This window comes from Aulostomus chinensis, chromosome 11 (assembly GCF_037954235.1).
Source record: "Aulostomus chinensis isolate RoL2024-O1b breed Wild chromosome 11, RoL_Achi_v1.0, whole genome shotgun sequence".
Lineage (NCBI taxonomy): Eukaryota > Metazoa > Chordata > Actinopteri > Syngnathiformes > Aulostomidae > Aulostomus > Aulostomus chinensis.
In genome coordinates this window covers 21836532-21861048 of record NC_141330.1, presented here as the reverse complement: position 1 = coordinate 21861048, position 24517 = coordinate 21836532, and the positions used below count along the sequence as shown (strand labels likewise).

The following is a 24517-nucleotide window of genomic DNA, read 5'->3' as shown; positions in this document are numbered from 1 at the left end:
TTGTGGGAACAGGTTATATCTTGTGGCCACGAATTAATGAAAGTCTCGTAATAAATGACATTTTGCAGTGACAAATCAGATTGTAAGAACAAGTCACATGTCAGTGTAATAAATGCATCAGATTGTGGGAACAAGGTTTGTCTTGTGGCCACAACTGAAGGTAAACCAGGGAACAAGTTAAATTTTATGGTGTCAAATTACTCTAAATATAGGAACATAAGTTATATCTTGTATAAACAAATTCCAAGGTGGGAAGGACTTACTGTATATTTTTGGCCCACAAATTAATTAAATAGTGGGAAAACCATATCTTTTGGCCACAATACTTATGTTCTCTCTCTTTCTCTCTGTAGCCACTCTGGGTCTCTGTAGTTTCCATCCTGTTAGAATAGTGTGTTGACTAACATGTAACAGAGTGAAGTTCTCATTATTCACTATCTTCTCAGGTGTGGTAAACAAATCCAAAGGTTCATGTTGGCTGCGTTGACCAGAGGCAGTAAGGTCAAAGAGCAGGTTCATAAGAAGGGTCAAAATTCAGGATCAATCTATAACCATTTACACATCCCTAAAGGGTGCATAGGGGTGAGTTCGAGTGACATTTTGGTTGGGAGCATGTTTGAGCTTTAGCTTTATCTGAATCTGAGTCATTTTACCCAACATAAACAATTTCTGAATCAGGAACAAACAATATTTCACCACATAAGACAACAGAACTAAAATAATTTTGTCTTGGCTTTGGTATTGCTTTCACAAACATTGTTGGTTTCGTTGTATTTGTTGCCACAACAGATGAATGACAGCCTAAGGCAGGAATTAAAGGGTCCTTTCATGTCCCTGTGTTAGCTTTCAAAGTTTAGGTGAAGTCTGGTGTTTTGTGCTGTCTTTTCATAGCTGGTACTGAATATTAACTGTTTTCATAACTGGAAGGTGAGTAATTAGTAAATGAACCATTTTGAATTCACTCTTACTAAAAGCATGTCTGTCTGCCTGTGAGATACATTCTTGAAAGGGATTCACCAGGTGCCTCCGCTCACATAACAGCTCTCTTAGTCTTGACTGCCATAGCTATGTGCAATTAACACATTGACACTGACGTTCAGCAGCAAGCATTTAGATTTACTTCTTTTTGTATCTGATCAATCAATAGGATCAAGAGGCCTGTTTGATGACTGAATATCCGATGTGGAGTGATCTCAGTGTGAGCCTCAGAGGAGAAGGAGGCTTTTCCCCACTGTGGCACCCTAAATATTACTGGCATCATTTATAAGTTAGGCTGTGATGTGCAAACGCTCTGCTTGTGTGTATGTGTGTGTTTGTGTTTGTGTTTGTGTGTGCGTACGTGTATATCAAAACACAATGTTATGTTAGATCTGAACTTGCACGTGAGAGAGATTTTGTTTTCCTTTATTTTATGCTGAAATAAATGATTTGCCACTTGTTTCAACAGCTCCAGATCTTAGAGTCAGGTTTACCTCTCTCTTGACTCGACCTGATAAGGACATCGCCTCAAAAGAAGAAAAACTGAATCTGTGGATCCGCCCTTGGATTCCTACAAGGCTTTGAACGCCGCATTAATCGCCCCTCGTTTGTGGGCGTGGTCAATACTAAATGGGAGGGGTTATTTGCATGCGCGTGTGTATGTGTGTGTGACCGTATGTCCACTCTGGCCGCATGAGATAAACTACATGCGATGTTCACGGCTCTCTACTCTACTGTTTTCGCCAACTGAGTCTCTATCCAGTCCGGGAATGTTGACCGGTAGTACGACCTGAAGCGACGCTCGCCCCATCACCTCCACACCGCCACCCGCCGTGTGTGCGCTTCTTGTCCCAGACGGTTACAGCCTGCCTGGTTGTGAGGTGAGTACATATTACTTGAGGAGGCGATTCTTCTTCCGATTGAGGTGGGATATACTTTCAACAGAGAGTTGTCATTATATAATAAAAGCTAAAAGTGCTGTTGTGGTAATGCGGGGGGCCATTCATTCAACTTTCAAAACAAGTATGTGTCGGCGTGGGCTGTTGTCGCTTCTGTGCCCACGCTAGTGTTCATGCACAAAAAAACGGGGAATTAGTGGGCACTTTCTTCACCCTTGTCAGCGTTTAATGTGGTTCCCGTCCCTCTTCGGGAGCAGCATTTTGACCCCTTCCTGCCTTCCTTCACTCCTTCCTTCCGTGTTTACAGTTGCGTAACAGTAGTAACTTGGAGCCGACTCATTCTTCTTCTGCCTGGAAGCTCCCAAGCTCTCCGCACTGCGCCCCCTTTACTTAGGGACTTTCTTCTCCTGGCTGCATTTGCTTTTGAGGTGCATACACAAGCTTTTTCCAAGGGTAGTCCCGCGGCAATTTTGCCCGATGGGAGTTCCTGGGACTCACAGGAGTCTTTCGGTAGATGCCTGGTGGGTTCCCAGTACAGGAGGAACGGTTGAATTGAATTAAGTTCTACAATATAGAGGGGTAGGAAATTGTACAGTAGTACTAGAATTGTTGTAATTTGAAAAAAAATAACATATAGCTGATAGATAATTTACTCATAGGCTCATTTGAGGACAATCTCTTTTGTGAGAAGAGTGAACTTTTGAGAAAACTTACAAACCAAGTCAAATTATTACCAGATAAACCATCAAGGTTCACATGGCCATGAAGAACACAGTTCAGTACTTTGAGTATAGCAATTTCCAGTCCTTGAAAAGTAATGGAAATTTGCTTCAGAGATACCTAAATGTTACAGACTAGATGTATGTCAGTGTAGAGAAAAAAAAATTTTTTGGTAATATTTATGTTTTATCAAACCATGTAGCTCGTCATTATTTAAATCAGATATACAGTTGTTTCATTGAATGTAGGTCTTGAAAAATGCCCAAAGATCATGAAAATTTACTTTTATAATCCCGATCATGTCAGCATATTAATGAAAATGAGATGGTTTAGGCGACTATTCAGGGGTATTGTGGCTCAGAGGTAGAGTGGCCGTCTAGCAACTGAAGGGTCACTGGTTTGATCCTCACTTCCCTTGATGTCCACGTAGAAGTATTCTTGAGCAAGATACTGAGCCCATAATTGCTCCTGCTGGCCCTGCGACAGAATGGCGACCCGTCCAATGTCAGTCGAGACAGGCTCCAGCCCCTGAGACCCTTAATAGATAAGCAATATAAAAAATGGATGGATAGATAGATGGATGGATGGAGACAGCTACTAATACAAAGTATCACCACATTATTTGAAATAAAAGCAGTAGGACCACTTTTATCAGTGTTTTATGCCAAATTATGCTCTGTTGTGCTGTTTCTGGTCTCCTCACCAAATATATTATTCTATATTGTGCTGTTTCTTTGGGATATTTGTTGTCATATACTTTAAAATGAAAAGGTCACAATCAGGTAAATTGGAAAGTAAATGGTGCTCACTAATAGACCTAAAAGTGGGGCAAGAGTGTGTGTGATCATTAACTAATCTCTCTTTGTGCAAATGTATCAACAAAGCAGCTCTTTTTTGCTTCATAAAGGTTGTGCAAAAAAATTGCCTAACCATCAAAAATGTATGATTCTTGGAAATAGAATAATGTTCGGTGTGGGTTTCAAAGGCAGATCATTGCTGATCAGAGTCACACTGGGACTGTGGACTGGTTGGTAGTGTAACTCCGATTGCAAGGTTTACCTAAGAATAATACAACCCAAAACAGTCCCTTTACTTAGGGGTCAGGAATGAAAGTGAGTTCTTAAATATACAGTGGGACAAGTGGAACAGTAGGTTGTCATTCAGGTTGGGGGAGTTGTATGTAGCTAACCAGGCTTTATGAAAGATTGAGTAGGGTTTTAGTACATATAGTAGTCTGACATCCAACACCTATTGGATTATTATTGTGTGGCTCATAATTCTTCACAACCCAGCAATTTACACTCCGGTACTACACATGTAGTCCACTTGAACAGTACAATTATTGGTGACTTCTTAAACAAACCATTATTTTGTCTTTTCAAACATCTGATCCTTTGGACTCTACTATTCATGACCGATGAGGATGTCTCCATTTTTAGCCAGCCTTTCTTTCATTTAATTATGTTGTGGTTACATCCCTGTGCACATGGCAACTGCTCGAGCTGCAGTCCTCCCCCCCAGCGTCAGTCCTGCTACTTTAAGTCTGTGCTCACTAAGCACAGGCATGACAGGGCATGAACTTTGAGAGGCTACAGGCTGCCAAAAGGCTGCTGACAGCACACATTGCACATAATTTTACTGAGAGGGTATACTCAACTTGGTGGATGACTTGAAATTCCTGAACGTTGTCTTTTGATGAGGAGCTTTCAAGACTCAAGTTGGTTCTGCTGCCAATATGATTATTTTATTAAAATACTGTGCTTGGCAGTACTTACCCCAACAATTAATTGTGCAGCCTGCCATTTAAACATTTTTTGGCCAAGAGATGAGAAGCAGTGTTCCCCTTGTTTATACACATTCCCTTTAAGTTGCCAACCAAGGAAGAAGTGGCAAAGATATCCTATTAGCTGGTGTTGGTGGTATAAGAGCTTGCGGCCGTGCTCTAGGCAGCATTCCATTGGGTCTTGCGTCAGCCAGCAGTCATTCAGCACTGGTTAGTCTGGGCTTATACACTGTTAATACCCCCTCCCTGATGTCATGACACCATTAACCCAAGCCTGCTGGGGGACCACAGCACAGTTTATGTCAGTCAACTGACTGGATCTAAAAGCAGAGCCACTTCACTCTGTACTCAACTGCTCAGCTTGGCTGAATGTGACCACAAGATAATCCAGTGATGTCAGGGCTGTTTGTTTTTGGGCTAAAGGATTCTTTTTCGACCCTGTGCATAACTGGGTATCATTTCCACATTGCAATTCTTCTATTTACTATGTTTAAATAGTCAGAGTTAGTTCCAGTGATTTTGACTGTGGTCCTCTTGAAATGAACAGTTACTTAGTAGTACCCATACTGATAATACAATAGATAGTGATCAGTGTTTAGGCTGATGTTAGTGTACTCTGATTTTTTTTTTTAACTACAAATGCAATGCATTAGTTATGAAAGTTAAGTAATCAGTTATTTATTTAATTTTTCAAATTAGTAATCCCTGTTCTCATATACGCTCCCTGTTTTGGTTTTACTAGGTGGTACCTGCGCTAAGGTCAGTGGCAGTGGGCATTTATTAGTTTTAGAGATATTATAGATATTGATATATAGAAAAATACATATTTTATTCAGAGATTTTGTTGTATTTGACATACTATCCTTTTACCACTCAAATTCAATGTTTTATTTTCATAAAAGTCCTTCTAGGGAGTGGCAGTGAAAATCTGCAGTCTGGAAACACTATAATACTTGCATTAGATGCTGTTTTCAGCATGTCTTTGTATACTGTATCTGCCCCTGTTGAATAAACCATCAATGAATGATAAATGTGCAGCTCCGATATTCATATAGACAGAGAAAATGTTGTATAAGTATTTAAATTATTCAAATCTGACTCTCAAGCTCTGACCTTATTTTGATCATGCATTCATGTATTTGGTCATAAATACTTGCATTTTTTTACCCAATGGTTTTATAGTATTATTCCCTGACTCAGAAGTGATTAGGGCTTAGAGTAGTGTACTTTGTTACTTAGGAATTGGACTTGTGCTTAGTCTTTGTTAATATGATTTTTTTCCTAAACCAGCAAACTTTATTGGCATTCCTAAGTAAGTCAAATAAATCCTTTTCCCCTTTCCCTTCCAGTGGTCCCATAGAAGACTTTTGTCAGTACAAGGTAACATTTTGACTTACAAGGTGGCTCTATATTTGTTTTTTATTGTGTTGTGATGGTTTTAAAGAAGGTCTGTGCTGCCAGGAGTTGAAAGGTAGGGCCCTGGGACCATCATTGACGTCGACTTGTGCAAAACTGCTCCGAAACCTCGTCCTTTCATTTTAGCCCATTGCATAAGACCAGCTCTCTCAAGCAGTCCTGAAATCTTCAACCAATTAGGCACTATCCACATTCCCAAAAGGTCTTTCTCTCATAGATTGGTGCTATTCAGTCTCCCTCGGCTTGACATCAGGGCCCTCTCTTATGGCCTCGCTTTACGCTGCTGCTCTCAAATAATGAAAGCTGCCAATTAATGACTAATCAGCATGTGCAACAAGCACATCCAGTGAAGAGTGACGACCATCTAATCTGCTGATTAAAACAGAAGACAGAGATGCTCTGTTCAACACTTTCTCTCCCCATCATTCAGTGTAGAATTGCTGAAGATGCAAGCCCACACACACACCGACCCTAACAACTTCATTCCATGAAAGATGATCAAATGATTTAGAAACAAAACTTCAATCAGAAATAGTTTGTGACCAATAAGCCATTTACTAGTTGAATGAAGACATGATTCTGCGTGGGATTTGTTTGATGATTCAACTTGACTATTTTTATTATGATGTTTACATTTTTTCACTACAGACATCAAGGCAGGTGGCAATGAGAACCTTCAGCCCGCAAATACAATATAGCAGAGTGAGTGTTGAAGCTATTAATTCATGTGTCTGTGCAGTACTCTAGGAGGTCTCACAGTATATTAAAGGGATGGTTCACTTATTTTGATAGGGGGCTGTATGAGACACTTAGGCCTAGTCAGTGTCTAGTCTAACCTGCTGTAGATAATGGTCAGCTCGTCATCTGTCTTGAGAATCAATGTGATGCTGGTGTGAGTAGCAGCACAAATGCATCTTGTAGCCACTAACAAGTCAATACATCTTAAAAAAAGTGTGTCCCTTTAAGTGCCTGCTACACTTTAAATTAATTTTTGGCTTTTGGCAAAATTTTGGCTTGTGAAATCTTGTTTTTGAGTCCAGTGCTGTCCATGACACAAATTTGCAGATCTGTGACAAAAATAACAATGAATTCATACATGATCTGAGAGTTGCATATAATTTAAACAATTTTCCTCATATTCTTGTGTATAACATTCATTGCTGGTTGTTATTTTGATAAGTTTTGTCCTCATTTTCAAGTGCATGTGAAGAGCCTGTGGAGGAAAAGACATCAGCGTCTTCGGTTGAAAAGTTGTTTTAAATCTGAACACAACACTGACATTTAATGTGACCCTTCATTGGTATTAGCAGTAATTTGAAAAGTACAACTACCTCAAAACACCAGTGCTGTGGAGTTTCTGTGTTACTCCACTGTTGTGTAATTCTGGAATGCTATGAAAAGCCGTTTTCTGGTGTGGCATTATGAGATTTTTTTTTTCTAAAAAGAGCCAATAAGATCAATGAGAAGTGGACCAAAATACTGAAGTTGCAATTTGTCAGATGAAACATGCTCTGTATAGTTAAGAGAAGCACTTATCAATTTACAAATTTACGTTGTTCCACTGTTAATACCACTACATGAGTTCTCAGTACTCATGGGTCGAACAGCACTCATTTTCAAACATAGCTTTTATTTTATTCTGAACTACACATTTGTTGCGGCTCATGACTTAATTCAAATATGAGGCAGAGTCATAACTTCTGCCAAACTGATTTTGGTGGTTTTGGTAGGACCTCATTTTTAAATTCAGACTTAATTCGAGCTCACTTGTCAAATTTTGTAACTCTTCTCTTGCACCCTTGTAACGCTACCACAGAATCGATCCCCTGACTGACACGTTGTATTTAAAAAGGACTGCAGTATGCAAAAAAGCCTGTGTTGTCGTTCCCACTACAGAAGTGCCTCAGTACCAGGACCCCTTTTGCCATGACGACACACATGGCTAGATGTGTCTTCCTTGCTGTATGCAGGGTTACTGTAGGGTTTTAAGAAGCTTGAATTTTAGCTAAAATGTGTATTTTGTAATGTCTGAAAAATCTAGAGGATTAGAGGGTGACATATTTTGCAGTAACTTGACTGTGTCATGTCAAATATGTTTCAGGACATTTTCTGGACTATGTGATAAATAGCCTATATCGGTTCCCCCCCAAGAAATACTTATGGAAATGGAAAAAAACATGGGACCAACAGTCTCCAATTTTGTTGATTTTTATCAGAGAACTCCCTGGTAGGCAATTGCACGCCTAGCAACTTAGTCTTTGGTGGGGATGAAGGTAGGCCTTACACTTTATTGGAAGTGGTCTTCAAATGTTCTTAAAAAGACAAATTTAACCTCATGAAACCATTTAAGAACCCTGAATATGGTGAGGCAGATTTTTTAAAACACGTCATCTGAATGAGCAAGGCAGTTGGATGGTGCAATCATAAGACAGTAATTCTTTATACCTCAGGGGAGCATAGCAGATAAAACACCTTGTCCTCTGACACTTTGTAACTCTTAGAGGCATAAAAAGCAACCTTTAGTCCTTGTGACACATAAGTAGCTTAGAATAACTACAAACTCCTATGTGTGCCTCACTTTTTTTTCATCCCCACCGGCTCAGGCTGCCCCACAAATCTGTGCTTGCCACTTCACAAGGTTGGGGTGTGCTGTATTGCACATGTTATTCTCTTAGTACCCTATATGGAAAGAATGTGTTCGCTCACATTCCAAAGATGACTGAGCAGAGCTGGACTACCAAGTGTTCAGCTGGCAGTTAAGTTGAATAAGATTAACACATTTTACAACTCTATACACAAGGAGAGGAGTTGACACAGCTGCACAGCTGAGCCCAAGCTGTATAGTTTCTATTATTGAAGCATAATGAAGCAGAACCTCCAATGTGGGAAAGGTTTTCAAATCAGTTAGAAAGTGACCAGAAAGGCTGTTTTCATGGTTGATTTATTAAAGTAATTGCTTTCATACTGTTGGAACATATTTCTGTCCAGACTAGTCTGATTTGACATCATATTTTTAAGCCAATAGTGCTGGAACATAGGGCTGAGCAAGTAATCGTTTTAAATCAAAATCATGATTTGAGACATTGTATTAAGCCAATCGCAAGGCTGGGATTATTCTCGGTAGTAATTACACAGTGCAGTTTGTCTGCCCGAGAGTTTTTCTTTGTGTGACAGACAGGCATGCAAACCAATTCAAGTGTGTCCTCCTTGTGTGTCAGCCATTGCTGTTGAATCAAAAGTGACTCAAGGCCACGGCTTATATGCCCACCATCAACAATGTGCTAAGCTCTGCTGAATCTGGCAGAAACAGAAGAAGATACGACACCATGGATACCCAAATGGTGGCTCACCATTTCCTTGCTTCCTTAATGAAGCTCCAGGGCTCTGCCACCTGGCTGCAGCATGCAGGAAGAGAGAAGAGATGAGGGGGACACAAACCCAAGAAAACTGCTCAAAATTAGACAATTACACAGTGAAAAAAACAGCACTGTCAGCCTATCAGCCACAGGGACTACTTAGGAGGTCTTCTGGTACATAGTTACATGTGGGTTACCCAGATTTAGGAAGCTAGAGGAGCCCAATGTGCATACAGATATGTATGGTTAATCAGGTAGATACCTGTATGCACTGAGATTGTGCCTATTTTAAAGTGCAAATCTAAATTCTACATTCTACAAAGCTACACTTTGCCTGTTAGCATTTTCAACATTTTTTTCTTATGTTTACTGTCTTTATCCAAGAAAATTATCATCTTTTTCTGAAGACTTAATTATAAATTCTCATCCTTGCATTAGAATATATAGAAAAGAGTTTGCTGGTATATGATAATGTATTACATTTAAAAAAAAATATTGCAATTGCCACTTTTTTCTAAAATCTGGAATTTTATTTTTTTCCCCCAAATCATTTACCCCTACTAGAACAGGATCTATCATTCATGATAGTGAATGTGTGAAAAGAACTTCTGCAAACATCTGTGCTATGATATGGTTGTGGATGCCGTGTTAGAAATTATGTCCCAATTACATAAGGTATAGGTTATATGTAAGACATTGAATGCAGCGCAGACATGTACAAGTGACAAGCAGGTAGACTGAGATTAGACAGACAGGTAGACAAAGAATCAAGCAGGAAACTAAAAAATGCACACTGAACACACAGACAGGTTGTAAATAAAAAAAACAGACCAGTAGAAATGAGCCCTAAATTGAAAAGGTATGTTTGGCAGTCTGGATCATAAGACACTTGTAGACTGCCTGGACCAGTATGGCCAGCACTAGTGTTTGTCAGTGATTAGCTGAGGTTGAGGAACCACAGGTCGAAGCAGCAGATTGAACGTGACATTGAAGCCAGATTTTAATGCACTTGTTTGGCTGCCAGTGTAAAGTTCTGCATGCCTGAAGTCTGAGGACTACATGCAACTCAGAGGAGTACACAAAACTAAATTGATCGATATATTGAAAGGATTTTAATCTTTGTTCATTCTTAGGTTCATTAGGAATGAACAGTCTAAAGTCTCTGTTTTAGTAAGTTTTCCAGTCAGTGTTTGATTCGACTCAGTAGTAGGTATAATTGGTTTAATTGGTCTGAAGATGGGGAAAATTTAATGGCTTGTGTTTAAAAAAGAAGAAGATAAAGTTGCAACTTTAATAAGCTAACAATAACAATAATAGACAATATAAAAAAAATTATCATTTGCATAGATATTTATCCATACAAAGTTTGCCTAAAAGTTTCACTTTGGCACATTCTTTCACACTGGCACTTTGCACTGTCAGGGCATTTTCATTATATGATATATTTTTATGCATTGTGTTGGTTGCAAACTTAACCCTACAGCCTTTAAAGTCTTAACATTCATCTTTGGTTGAGTGATCTGGTTAGCCCTGACCATGGATCTGATCCATCACCCTGCAAAAGAGGAGCTCTGTTCAAGGAAATGTTTCTATGGTTTCAATTAGGCTGTACTTAAAATAGCTCAGGTTTGTGGCGATCCCAGACCTCTCCCTTGGCCTCCCTTCAGGGCTTAGCACCCTGAGATGTTAAAGCTGGACCTTTTGTGATGTAAGCACATATCAGCACATTAACCCCCCAGGTTGACTAAGCATGTAAGTCACCAGTATGTGTTCCACTACAGATTCAGATTTGTTTTTTAAGAAACATGGGAGGGTCAAGGTCTCTGAAGGTTATTTTCCTAATTTCATCTTTTTTTTCCATCCCCAATTTATGTACCATTGAGAGGTTAAATTAAAAGTGAAAAGTGAAAAGACTAGGAAAACAAATACCAAGTGAATAGTTTTTCTGGCTTATTGAATCAAGTGTGGTGTTGTGTGTAATCATGTTAGTGATATGTGTTTCACAAGATGATTTCCACCAATCAACTAAAAATTTAAACAAGACTCTGTGAAACATAGTGTATAGTAAGGCTTGATGCAGCGTTAGAAAGACAAAATGTGAAATTATTGCACAGATACACTTATAAAAGGGTTCATTAGGTGTATGTTCATCTGTTTTCTTAAGTGGTTCAGTAATATTGGTCTCTGAAGAAAACTGAAGCAGCACAACTCATAACATGGTTAAGTTAGATTTTTTTAAATGCAATTGTAAGAGCAGAAAATGTCACTAATATTTTCAGGTCTTTGATTTGTGTATTATAGTTGTCTCATAATACAAATTCCCCTGCTCGCTACCTACAGCAGACAACAGGTCCTCCAGAGTCAGATTAGAGTGAGTGTCTTCTAGAGTCAGATGAATTGAATTATTAATATCATTACGTCAGCTGAGAAGGTATTATGTGGTGATGTGTTCAAAGGAGTATAAGGTTATATATCAGGTTAGCCCTTTCACCTGGCTGCAAACCTGCATCCCAAAGCATATGAAGCCATTATAATCACCACTCTGCTACAGGGTTGGTCTCGCTTTGGAGCGGTAAATTACAGTCGCCAGTTCTGCATGTTTCAGTGTTTAAGGTTGTAGAGTTCAGTGGATGTAAATCTTAACAGAAAAACAACATCCCACATTTTGGAGTGACTATGGTGTAAAAAAAAAAAAGTGGTTGAGCAACTCTTCTTGCTGCTATATGGCCCCTGGTGAATTGGGGAGGAGACTACACCATTGAAGCTGCGAAGGTGCATTTAAACTCTGGCGTCAACTAGAGGTTTTCTATCATTTTCATAATTGTTGAGAGGTTTTTTTATTAATTTCACAGGACATCAAATACATTCAGTGGGAAGTTTCAACACATGACTGGACTGAAATGCCAATTTACATAAATATAACTGTTTGAAATTTTCAGTTTTGAATGCACATGTGTAAAACTTAGTGATTCAAACCAATTACCGTAGGTGCAGATGTTGTCACTACAGGACTAGCTAGCTAGCTAATGGCAACAGAAGCATGATGAACTTGATAGGACAGCACAAGTTTTTTTGTTGTTGTAACCTTTTAATTCTGAATCTCACCAATGTGCCAGCAACACAGCGTAAAGCCAACACTCAATGAGCTTTCACTTTACCATAAATTTGTGTTTCAAAAACAAGTTAGCAGCCTAGACAAAAGACACCTTCACTCTGCTGCTGACGATGAAGTGCATTCAGGTGGAAAACCTTACGACATATTTTTAGAAGGTACCAAAGCATGCTCTTTGTGTATAATCTGTAAAATAAAAGTTTTAATAGAGTCACAAATTGGCCTACATGTTTGTAAATTCGACATACAGTATGTAAGGCCAAAGTAGTTGATATACCTGGCCGGCCAATGATGATACAGACAGCAAGAAACCAACTGCAAACTTGCAGGACAGAACTAATCCATACATTAAACATGTAGATTGTAGATTTCACACACACAGTGTTGTCCAGAAGCTGGAAGCATTAACTATTTTGAAATCCGTCATTTTCAGTGTACTTACATAAAAACAGAAACTCGCGGTGGGGGGGAGGGGACTGGATTCTTAGATGTATTGCAATGTGGACCTGGCATTGATTCATAAATCTAAATCATCTATATTTTGAATTGCTAATTAAATTACATGAGCGGAATAAAAGTGGCGCAGCTGTAGCGAATGAAACAGGGTTGCTGAAGGGGCAGCACTGTGGATGTCGTGTCGTGTGGTTGTAACTTCCCCTCTTCTCCTCATTCCACCAGTTTAGAGTGCCTTTAAAGTTGCTAATTTTATCATTGAAAATGAACAACAAACAATCAGCTGGGTTTGGTGCCAACCAGCTACCGGGGCCCAGCTTGCAGCTAAGAGTACTCCTCATCCTTGCCTCCAACATAGCAGAAAATGACTTTAAACACAATGTGAATAATAGTGAAGGATAGCTAAGGAATTCAGGGAACATTTGCAAATTATAAGTTTACTGAATAGCAATTGCCTGTGTGATGGGGCACGTACAATTTGTGACCTTGCCCTAAGATGACTTAATTCCAGGTCTACTGTAGTTGTATTTTAAAGTGGCCCTGTTGCGTGTTGAGAGAAACAATGTAGTAAATCTATGATTTTCCTTCTAAATTTACAACATCACTTTAGTTTGCTGTAATAAAAAGATAATATGGCTAGAGATTCCCAGCCTAACAAGATGCGTCTAATCAAGATTCATCAATAATTGTTTTTGAATCAGTCCCCTGAATGATAATCAAAACTATTTGTCAGGTGCCAGAAGATTCACATCCTTAAAAGAAACATGACACATTTAAGTATAATGCTGGCCTTTTCGTAAAGACTGGGTTTGATTTTATTTTGTTTATAAATGAGAAAATACTGAATGATGTGCTGAAAATGACTAAATAGCCTTAGAATATCAGACAGATATATGCAAAATGGAAATTAGTTCCTCAAGTTCAGGCCAGGATTTATGATTCTTGAGAGGCATTGTTAGGCTTCCTGTTTTTGAAGTTTTTCTCTCCCTCATGCAAAAAAATCCCTTTAATTAATCCAGTTGCAGTCACCTCACTGCTGGGTACAGCAACCACACCCCAAAGTCCCTCATTCTAGTGCAGTGACACTGCCTCGATAATTGCACTGTCAAGATGTTGAAGTTTCCATATGCCGTTCAAGTGGAACAAATCAAATCAAAGGGTCCCCAGAGGCTCTAATCCTGCATGAGAATGGCTTTGATCGTGTCAGGGAGCAATTAAGCAGAGGTGCGTGGTTGTTTGGTCAATATATCAGTCAATGGGAGTCACTGTTGCATGTATCAGTACTTTTGAAACTTGGGTTACTCTGTATTTTAATACTACATGGAATGCTTGAGCCTTTTACAATATAATCCATATAATCATGCACACTCTAAGTAGATTGAATAGTTTGTGAATTTTACTATTTTGATCACTTAAGTGAAAACGACTTCTGGCTTTCTTGCTCGATTCCTGAGCTCAGGAATATAAGAAGCACACCATTCAGCTCCGGCTAATCAGCAAGTCTGTTGCGCCTAATGAAGAGTTGCTTGGGGAATTGAGGCTGAAAATTTTACTTTTTGTTTTTGTTGTAAAGTGTGTATGTCTGTAAATGTGTAAATGATGAGCTGCCCTTGCATTCCAGCTGGCTAGGCCACGCACATGGAAAGACACACACACACACACACACACACACACACACACACACACACACACACACACTGCACGCAATCCCCATTCAGTGCTCCTATCAATCATCTTGCAAAAGGGGTTGTTTACAATGAATTCATGGTCTAGTCATTTTTTAAAGCAATTTTGTTTATACAAAGAAACCTGACAACTTTGTAATTTCCAGTCAGCTGCTCAGGATAATTTATGAAATAGAGATATCTACAGAATTCCTTTTTATTCTTGAATGTTGCAAAAGTGTATTGCTTTCACCTTAGAAAAATTCAGCTCCTTGTTTTTCGGAATTAACCAGTTAATTTTTTATTTAAAAATATAAGCTCCTGTGTTGTTTTACCATATAATCCATTTAATCACGCACACTTGAAGCTGATTGAATAGTTAATGAGATACTTTTAATGAGATACTTTTAAAAATGCTGCCCTGTTTTTCATCTTGATTTAATGAGATAATTTAAAATGACATGGTGAAATGAATTTATAATCTGATACAGCATAATTTATTTATAACATCTAACTACTTCTTTAGACACCTTACGTTTTAATTTAATTGACCAAGCCCATAGCCAAGTTGTTCCTCCTAGTCTTGGGGACGAATATATTTTGCAAAATGTATGTCATTAATTCAGAATAATAAATAGGCCTGCGTTTATTCTTTTTTTTTTCTAATAAAAACGCATCTTGTTAATTTAGGAAAAAACTGAACTAATAAGATGAGTTTTTATTTTAAAAAAAAATTCTTTTGGCTAAATGTGATACACTTAACCCTTAGAGCCCGATCGGCCCGCCAGCGGGCCCAAAAACGCTGGATGTACTTGGGCACTATAAAAATGTACTGAAATTTGACGGCAATGTTTACTTTCAATTCTCGATCAAATTTTGGACTCTAATGCTCACAAAACAGGGTCGGGTGTCTGTTTTAGTGCATACGTTACCTTTTTATTGTGAGTTCAATCTGTTTCGGTACGAACTTGGGACATTTAAATTTTGCGACCACTGCGGAATCAAAGTTGAATAGTGTCGCGTAGACTTCTTCTTTACGGCAGTGTTTGTAGTCTTTGGAAAGGGGAGAAGCTACTGAATCGATTGACACCTACCATTCCAAGAACTACAAATCCCAGCTACGTAAAACTTCGAGCATAAAACCTGCGCAAACTATGCGCTCTCGCCGTCTTTTAAGCGCAGCGCCCATGGAAAAAAAACCTTTTAACACCAAGAGGGACATGGCTGACATCCTCTTTGAGATACAGCGGGGGTCCGACGTTGACATAGAGGATTCGTCGGACTCCGACAGCAGCAATGACGCCGGATCTGTGGAGGAGGCTCTGTTTACGAGTTGCGTGGACCCCGTTTACGAGTGAGTACCGGTATTTGCATTTATCTATAAGGCTCAGTGTTGTGTAAATTGTGTGAATTTTTATTTTCATGGAAAACCAAACCCCCCAGTTTGTCATAAACCTGTAAACACAGTAGTAAACACTAGTAGTAGTAGGAGGAGGAGTAAACACAGTAGTAGTAGCAGTAAACACAGTAGTAAGCTTGGCAATTCAATAGTATTGAGTATTATTTTACCATATTTGTTTATTTTTGGCTAACTTTGTTTTCAGATATTGCATTGTATCTGTAAATACAAATGTAAACAAATGATAGTAGAGGTCATGGCTCCATATTTACACACCTTTTCCGTCCTTTGAAATGTACAAATGTTTTTTTTTTTTCTGCATAGTAATTTTTCACCATTTTCTTAGCCTCCAAGAAGAAGGGAGTGAGGAGTGTCCAGGTCCATCGGGGGTTTTCACACCTCCAGCCCTCCCTGCACCAGTCCCCCCCCCCACCCCCACCCTTGCCTGCAAGAGAGGTGTCACCGCTTATATCAAGGTATGTGTACAGATCAATTGTGTAGTTTTGGTCTCTAAAATGAATAATACACTCTTTACTGCTTCAATTTTGTATTTATATGTCTTATTCTATGTAGAAATTTATGTGAATCATCAGTCTTCTAAATATGTTGCTTTCAACATCTGTACTCCCTCTTTCATGCAGCAGCGAGGAGGGAGAAGAAGTTCCAAAAGAACTGCAGCTGGAAAGCCGTTCCATCCCCTTATTGCAGATTGTAAATAGTTCAATTTGTTGCACTCCTTACTTAGGTTTCATTTGCTCTAATTGTGTTTGCTGTGTTTCGTATTGTTATATATTGTTTTTTTTATTTTATATTTGTTGCACTCTTACTTTGTTTTACATTGTTTGCACAGAATTGTTGTTTGTTTCTATGTTTGCACTTTTCTGAAAATAAATATACTCCCTGTGGAGCCAAAAAAGTAGAAGTTCCTGTTATTTTTCATTATTCTGTATTGCATATAGACATATAATTGCAGAATGTAAAATAAAAAATGATGAGGCACAAGGTAAATTTAATATCCAAAAGCTCCACTAGTTAGTAGTAGACGACTAAAATTAAAATGTATTAAATTTGGAGCCTTACCTTACCTGCCTTACCTTTTCCGCTGGAGAGGTAGAAAATAATCCATTTGGCACAAAAGTGTGCCAAATTATGCCAAACTGAGTTCTCGCCTGGGTGTATCCTTACAAAATCCTTGATGTAGGCTTCACTGTTCGCCCAAATTCTATCAACTTTGGTAAATTTGTGGTCAAGGAGTGGATGAAGCTAATCAGTGGTTTCTGGGTGCATGAAATCATTGCTAGCATAGTGTTTTCCTCTGTCAAAAAATAAAATATTTTGGCGAGAGTAAAAAAACGTAGTTTTTCCTCTGGTTTATTCCAATTTACTCAGGCTTAATGACAGATACAACACTTCTGACACTTGGAACACATTCTCTGAAGTCCCTAGATGTCCAAGGACACCAAGAACATGCATATAACCTTTAGTAAAGTGTAGTAATTACACATTTACTATGGGTATGTCTTTTTAGGCTTTTTTTCCTGAAAATATGCTGTGAGTGGAAGAGGTTAAGATTGCCACAACAAGACCATGTCATTTTAGCCTTTCTGAATTCAGTTTTATCACAGACAATGGAGAGATTACAGGAAACGGTAGACTGTGCTGGTGCCATGGTGGACACACATGCACATGTGGGCCGCAAGGACAGCCTGCTCCCGACCACTAATGCAAACATGAGATAATATTAGCTTCAATTAAAATGGCAGGTCATATTTGTGAAATACCAGTAGGGGGTCATGAACTGCTGTGTATAAGACCATCATAGTTGTGGGCCTGAGCTGCTTGGCTCAAAATACACCCTGAGGTCTAACTCAGGACCTGGAGAGGTGCCCACTGTGTATTTTTGGGTTAGTGTTTATAGGTGTTTGTTCAGTGGCAATAGTGCCAAGAGGGTTAATAGAAAACCCACTTTAAGAAGTTCAAATATTCCATGTTGAATTTATGTTCTTTTTTACCTGGGGAACGCCGGGGTGAGGCCGAGGATTCATTGAATAGAACACTGTAATGTCCCAAGAGGAAGCTAGTAATTATTGCTTAATGTCTAAAGCGGTTTTGTAAGCTTCCAAAAAGCATGTAGATTAAATAAGAGAGCGTAGCAAGATGATCCATAGTCAAAACAGTCCAATAAATCAGGCAGGCGTTTCTGTCTGTAATAGAGACCATCACCCTACAGGGTTCAGTTCATAGTGATTTTTAATTCTGCAGTGTAGTGCAAAGCTATATCAGATTTTCTTCTCATTCACACTGTGGTTATACTGTATATTCTGAGCATCTGTCCTCAATAAATCACTGCAGGGCTTGGCTCACATTTTTGATGTTCAAAGACTTAGTTCTGCTGTGAAATCTTTCCCTGATGGTGGGAGAAAAGTAAGCATTTTCAGTTCTTTATCTTATTTTTGAATGGTGCTGCAAATTGACCAAATATGAAGTCTTTGCTCTCTAGTGCAAAGCAGCTTTTTCAGAGTTGGTTATAAACCAAACTTGTTTACATTGGTGTTTCTGTACATACTTCCTGAGTTTTGATTTGTGACCAACTGCTCTTCCTCCCTTGTTGCTTGTTGATGTTGATTGTAACTCTGGGCCTATGTGGGTTAAGAAGTGCTCTGTGCTTATCTGTGTTCTCAGAACTAAGATGCTGTCTTCCCTTCCCCCAATCCTCCTCCTCTCCTTTCCTCATCCTTCCTCTTTTGGACCTTCTCACCCTCCCCCTTCTTCCTTTGGAGTTTTCCACTAAGCTGTATTTGTTTGCTCTCTTCCTTTGCAGGTTCTGCTCTGTCCATCTTTAATTGAAAGTGATCCAATCAAGCAAATTGTACGGAAAAACTGAACACAAGCACAAAGCATGGCTGTGGCCGGATGTCCAGATTATTTCCTGCATCATCCAAATTATCAGGTAAATGGCAGCCAGACTGATGTGGACTCACAGCACATTAAGAGATTAAATAAAACTAAAATACTTCATTGAAATTCTAATTTTTTCAGAGTTACAAATTTGCCAGTATTCCCATTTAACAGTGTTCAGTATTGAACCATTTCAAGGGAGTGGCTTCAAAATTGTAAGGCTCAGAACAATGAATCTGATACCTGTAGAGATTTAAAGAGGCATGATACAATAAACTGTTTATATTAACTATTATTTGTTTATACACAACAGCAATATGCATTTGCATTCTTTTTGTTCCATGTATAAAATCATAAATGCAAATGTTTGTTGTATTTATCATAACTGTCTACTCCAACAAAAGCCAATGGAGACTTGCACACCCAAAATTAGGGTCGTGTCATAAAATCAATTTTGCAATGCATTATGATATTTCATTTCACACTATTATATTAATATTTCAGCTCCTCCTATTGATACATTAAGAAAAGAAATGCTCCTACTGTAGATGTCACCATGCAGCTAGTTGCCTGTTATCACCTTCACTCACCCAGCACTATTTCAGTCAAAAGCTCGGCCACTGTTGAAAGCCAGTGTTTGGGTACACTGTTTTTTATTTTATTTTTAAGACAGAGGGTAATGAGAATGATGAAACAATGTATGTGATATATACTACCTAGGTGGTAAAAGTAAGCTCTATTTAAATTATGTTAAGTACATCAAATCATATCATATCACATATCAGTTTGCTTTTCATTCATTCTTTAGACATGACAACAATAATGAAAGCAAGGAAAAACACAATTTCATTGAACTTGATATCAAAAGGATGATTGGAAAAGTTGAGAGTAAGAGAACCCTGAGAGATTTTGTCTCTGCAACACAACTATTACACACAACTTTGACATTTTAGCACTTGCAATGACCATTATTTCAATCTAGAATAAAAAATTCTGGGTTATTTACTTGCATTTCTGCTGTAACCGAAAACCACATGGGTTTGGTGTTAAGATTATTCAAATAGAAATATAATAAACAATCCAAGAAACACACAAACAACTGTAGATTTCTTATTCAGTCATGCTTCCCCAGGCTTCAACAGATTTGTTTACCCCTTGATTTCATTTACAATAAATGTAATAAATTGGTACGTGTTCACTGCCTGTAGTTATACTTTGCCCTGACTAGTGTAGCCTGACAGGAAACAAAATGTAATTCCTTGACAGCTTGAACATGTACACTCATAAAGCTGAAAATGGCCTGTCTGGTACATTTTTTTTTATATCTAAAACCTTCTGGACATAAAGCTGTAGCCTCTGTTTGATGCATTCATTCCTCAGAGCAAAGGGCTGGTCAACATTTTTTTTTTTTTTTTGCCAGTAGCTCCATTAGCCTGGTCAGAGGCTAGTCTGTTATCTGCTCATCATCTGGGTCATAGCTTTATCTCTGATCCTTGCCCTTGGAGCAAGAGGACAGAGAGTTCCCCCTGCCAGATTTCCACAGTTTAGTGGCAGGAACCAAAAATCTGCATGAGACATGTGTCTGTGACTGTGGTTGAATGCTTGTTGTTAACTATAATCTAGGAGTATGTGTGCGTATTAATTAATCCACATTATGAAGCATATATTGTATAGCAAAACTGTTTCAGGACCCTCTGAGATTTAAGTGATGGAAGCTCTTCTTCGCATTCACATTCTTTTTACCCTCAGAGACAAGCCCCCATAAAGCTTAACTGCCTTTCAGTTAAAAAGAAAACTGATCTCCAGTGTGTTCAGTAAGCATAATCAATAAATGGCGCAGACTTACTCTTATCCAGCTACACACGTGGACAAACTTGTTGGTAGAAAGAAAAACCCACAATGGTCACTGAAATAACTTGAAACTGACAAAAGTAATAATAAATAAAAAATTTACTGAGATAGGTGATTTTACAAGGAACAATGATTTGAACAGTGAGTTGGAGACTAGCTGGATCAGTCATTTCAATAGCAATAGGAAAAGTGCCCAAAAACATCTCTTTACAAACTCTCAACATCGTATGGTTTAATCTATTTATTCCTTATTGGCCTTATGCAAAATAATTCACTAACTAGTTTTATTCTTATGACAAGTTAAATTTCCTCTATTAATTGGCGTGAAGGAAGTCCTCCAAGCTTTCATTGACACTCCCTAATAACAAGATGTAACAGATTTTTGTAGCTAGGGTCGGACCTCTTTTATGTAGGCAAATCTGCTTGAATTGAAGCAGCAGTTTTAACTCAAGTAGTCCAACATTTAGAATAATACACACAATTACCGTATGTTCCAGACTATAGAGCGCACCTCAATATAAGCCGCACCCACTAAGTTTTTTTTTTAAATTGGAAATGTACATAATATAAGCCGCACTGGGCTACAAGCCGCTGATATCTAGATTGTGAAAGATTGGATAGACAGATAGATTTACTGGTACACAGAAAGATTTCTTACTTGTTTATTTACATAACCGAACTGATTAGTTTCCGAATGGTGCCTGTAACGCAGCAGTAAAAGTGCTGATCAAACAAAACAGAAAATTTGCTCACTGAACCCACTTAACACACGTTTTTTTTCTTCATGCGCACTGGAACCATTAAAGTCGCTTCATCAACCCTGAACCCAGAAACCACCTGTCACTGTTCATCTTCCTCCTGCGCACTGAAACCACTGAAGTTATCTTCCTCAGTGTCGGAGTTGAACAGCCTCAGAAGAGCTTCGTCACATACCTTTTCTTTGTCTATGTCAGTGTTGCTCTCCGTGTCGCTGTCATCATATTACATAAGAGGAATAAGGCCCTTGGCAATTGTAAATGCAAACAATAAAGGCTACTTTACACACGTGGGTTCTAGACGCGAAGGAACATTTATTGATTGAAAAAACTCTACGTGTGCTCTCTGCTTGACTCATTGAAATGGCCCATCATTTCCCTGGACTTTACGAGTGACTGGCAAAAAGACGAATATTTCACATCTATTCTGTGTGATCATTGTGTCTTGACAGCATGAGCACTGAGGGAGAGGCGACTATAAACAAACAAGGACACGTTGGCGTGTGGTGTTAAACTTATAGGCTATAATCGCCTCGGGTGTTGTTTATTGACAAACCAGGAGCCGCCCCACGGGCTGAGACACGTTAGGAGATTAATTATTCCCACAAAGTAATGATAACCGTAAGGGTCTCCTATTATTATTTTGCGTCTGGCTCCAGCTCTAAAGCGGCCGGTCGTGTCAATTATAATGTAGCAGTGAGCCATCATTAAATAGCCTAACCCGTGTTGAAGCTGTGAAAAGTTTAATCTCAACAGACAAACTGCAGGTTTTCCTCCCTTATACTTGCTACAGCCTACCTATGTCATATTTTTATTTAATTAACCAAGGGACTTCAGGTCATCTTCACTCACATCTTTTTATTTTTTCATCTTTTTTTTTGTCGTGAGTGATGCTAGTCACATCTTGCAAAGCCGAATGCTTGATGTGACTAGACAATTAGGTTGGTGAAATGTCAACTCTGGGCCTGCATGTTATCACTAATATTGATCAAGGCTGTAGTATTTTTAAAACTTCATCCTAAAGGGCTTTGAAACTTCGACTGACACTGCCTTACCTTTTCTGCTGGAGCAGCCACCGGAGCAGTCGTCTGTTTCTTCTCTGTGTCTGTGGCACTGCATGTAGAGGCTTCAGTGTTTATTGAAATCAGTGTTTATTGATTGGCTGTCACTGGCTCACTTGTGCCAAGTAGCCAATCAGTGAGGGATGTGGGCGGGACATTGTTACAAAACCAAGAGAGTGATGACCTGTGGCAGAGACGGCTGCATCAGAGCCGAAGGAGCGCTTTTTTAAATACATTAATTAATTTTATCGGTTATCAGTGAAAAAAACGGCCGATGCCAATGATCGCAAAAATGCCGAATATCGGCTGATATTATCGGCCACGCCGATAATTGGTGGATCCCTACTTCAAAGAGCTCATTGCTGTGCAGATGTTTGTGGAGCTGCTCCAGGGCAACCTTCTCGAGGATTTTGGAGATGTAGGGATATAGGCCTTTAGTTGGCTGATCCATCTGGGTCAAGAGAAGGTTTTTTTAAGTAAAGGGTTAATGACAGCCACCATAAAGGCCTGTGGCACGTAACCTGTGACAAGGGAAAGACTGTTTTGGTTCAATATAGAAGTGTTGACGAAGGGGAAGGCATCCTTAAGTAGTCTTGTCAGGATGGGATCCAGCAGACAAGTGGCTGACTTGGAGGAAGTAACTGCAGAAGTTAAGTCTGACAGGTCGATGGGGGAGAAGCTATCCAAGTATGCACCAAGTCTGGGAGGTGCTTCTATGGGTACTGTAATCTGTGCTCCATTACTGGCAATCTTTGATCTGATATTCACAATCTTTTCAGAAAAGAAAGTTAGTAAGTCATTACTGCTGAGAGTTGGGGGAATTCATGGCTCAACAGCACTATGGTTCTTGGTTAGCCTGGCCACAGTGTTGAAGAGGAACCTGGGGTTGTTCTTATTCTTTTCTATTAGTGATGAGTACCTGCGTTGCGGTAAGCGCGGTTCCTGTTTGTGCATTGCTGAACGTTGTGCTTTGCTTTGTTGCGCTAGCTAAAGGGTGATCATCCCTGCAAATTCCTTATTTGCTGACTAATTACCTGCCCAAACTGCATATCTATTTGCTTTATTTGGCCGAAGTTTGCCACATGTTCAGTTACTCCTCAGCCTCCTTTAATGATACGGATAAGTGCGTTAAATGTAGTTTGTTTGTGCCGTTGGAGGCGAGGCTTAGTGAGGTTGAATTGGATCTGCGGTGGCTCCGCACCGATGCATCCAAACATAAGCCGCTAGAGCTAGCCAGTCCCAGTTAGCTGGTGTGGACCGTCTTAGCTTAGCCCAGACAACCGCTCCCGAGCAGCCGGGAAACCAGGGCAGCTGGGTGACTGTCCGAAGGAAGCATCGTCCAAAGCAGAAGCCTGCTGTCAGTGACCAACCATTCACGTCTCCAAATAGGTCCTCCCCACTTGGCGACACACCCACGGAGAAAACAACTCTGGTAATTGGAAGTTCCATTTTGAGAAACGTGAAATTAGCGACACCGGCAACCATAGTCAAGTGCATTCCAGGGGCCAGAGTGGGCGACATCGAGTCAAATTTAAAACTGCTGGCTAAAAGTAAACGTAAATATGGTAAAATCGTTATTCCCGTCGGCAGTAATGACATCCGACTACGCCAGTCAGAGGTCACAAAAATGTAATATTGAGTCGGTGTGTACATTTGCGAAGACGATGTCGGACTCCGTAGTGTTCTCTGGTCCCCTGCCTAACCGGACCAGCAACGACATGCTTAGCTGCATATCATCATTCAACCGCTGGCTGTCGAGGTGGTGTCCAGCAAACCAAGTGGGCTTCATAGATAATTGGAAAACTTTCTGGGGGAGACCAGGGGCCTCATGTATCAACGCAGTTTACGCAAGAAAAATTTGCGTATGCCAGGAGGCTGGAGGGATGGACACCGATCCCGGTCGGGTAGCCGTCCTCGCATGCCAGAATTTCATTTCCACAATGTGAATGGGTAAGAAGCTACTACACGATTCATGAAGCCATATTAATTTATTCTGTCCACTAAACGTTCCAGAACATTTATCAGGCGGTCGATCCGCTCTTTGATCCCCGTTATTCCCCTAATAATGTCCTCCTGTGACTGCAGGACCACCTGTGTGAGGACCCTCCCACTGGGTCCGGGTGGGCTGGAGGACCGTCCGCCGCTTTTTGGCCTGGTGCTGGTGCTGGGGCA

The 24517-nt window shown here is 39.6% G+C and overlaps 1 protein-coding gene across 6 annotated transcripts in view; it reads left to right on the top strand.

The window, feature by feature from the left end:
- The first annotated feature begins 1622 nt into the window (after positions 1 to 1622).
- grb10b (growth factor receptor-bound protein 10b) overlaps positions 1623 to 24517 on the top strand; it is a 99816-nt gene continuing 76921 nt past the window's right edge. For 5 of the 6 annotated variants that reach the window (XM_086219067.1, XM_086219063.1, XM_086219065.1 and 2 more), the window contains exons 1-2: positions 1623 to 1859; positions 18602 to 18730. In XM_086219067.1, the coding sequence (XP_086075193.1) occupies positions 18680 to 18730 (51 nt within the window). In that variant the 5' untranslated portion in view covers positions 1623 to 1859; positions 18602 to 18679. The remainder of the gene's footprint in view (positions 1860 to 18601; positions 18731 to 24517) is intronic. The other variant, XM_086219066.1, reaches the window with a different exon arrangement.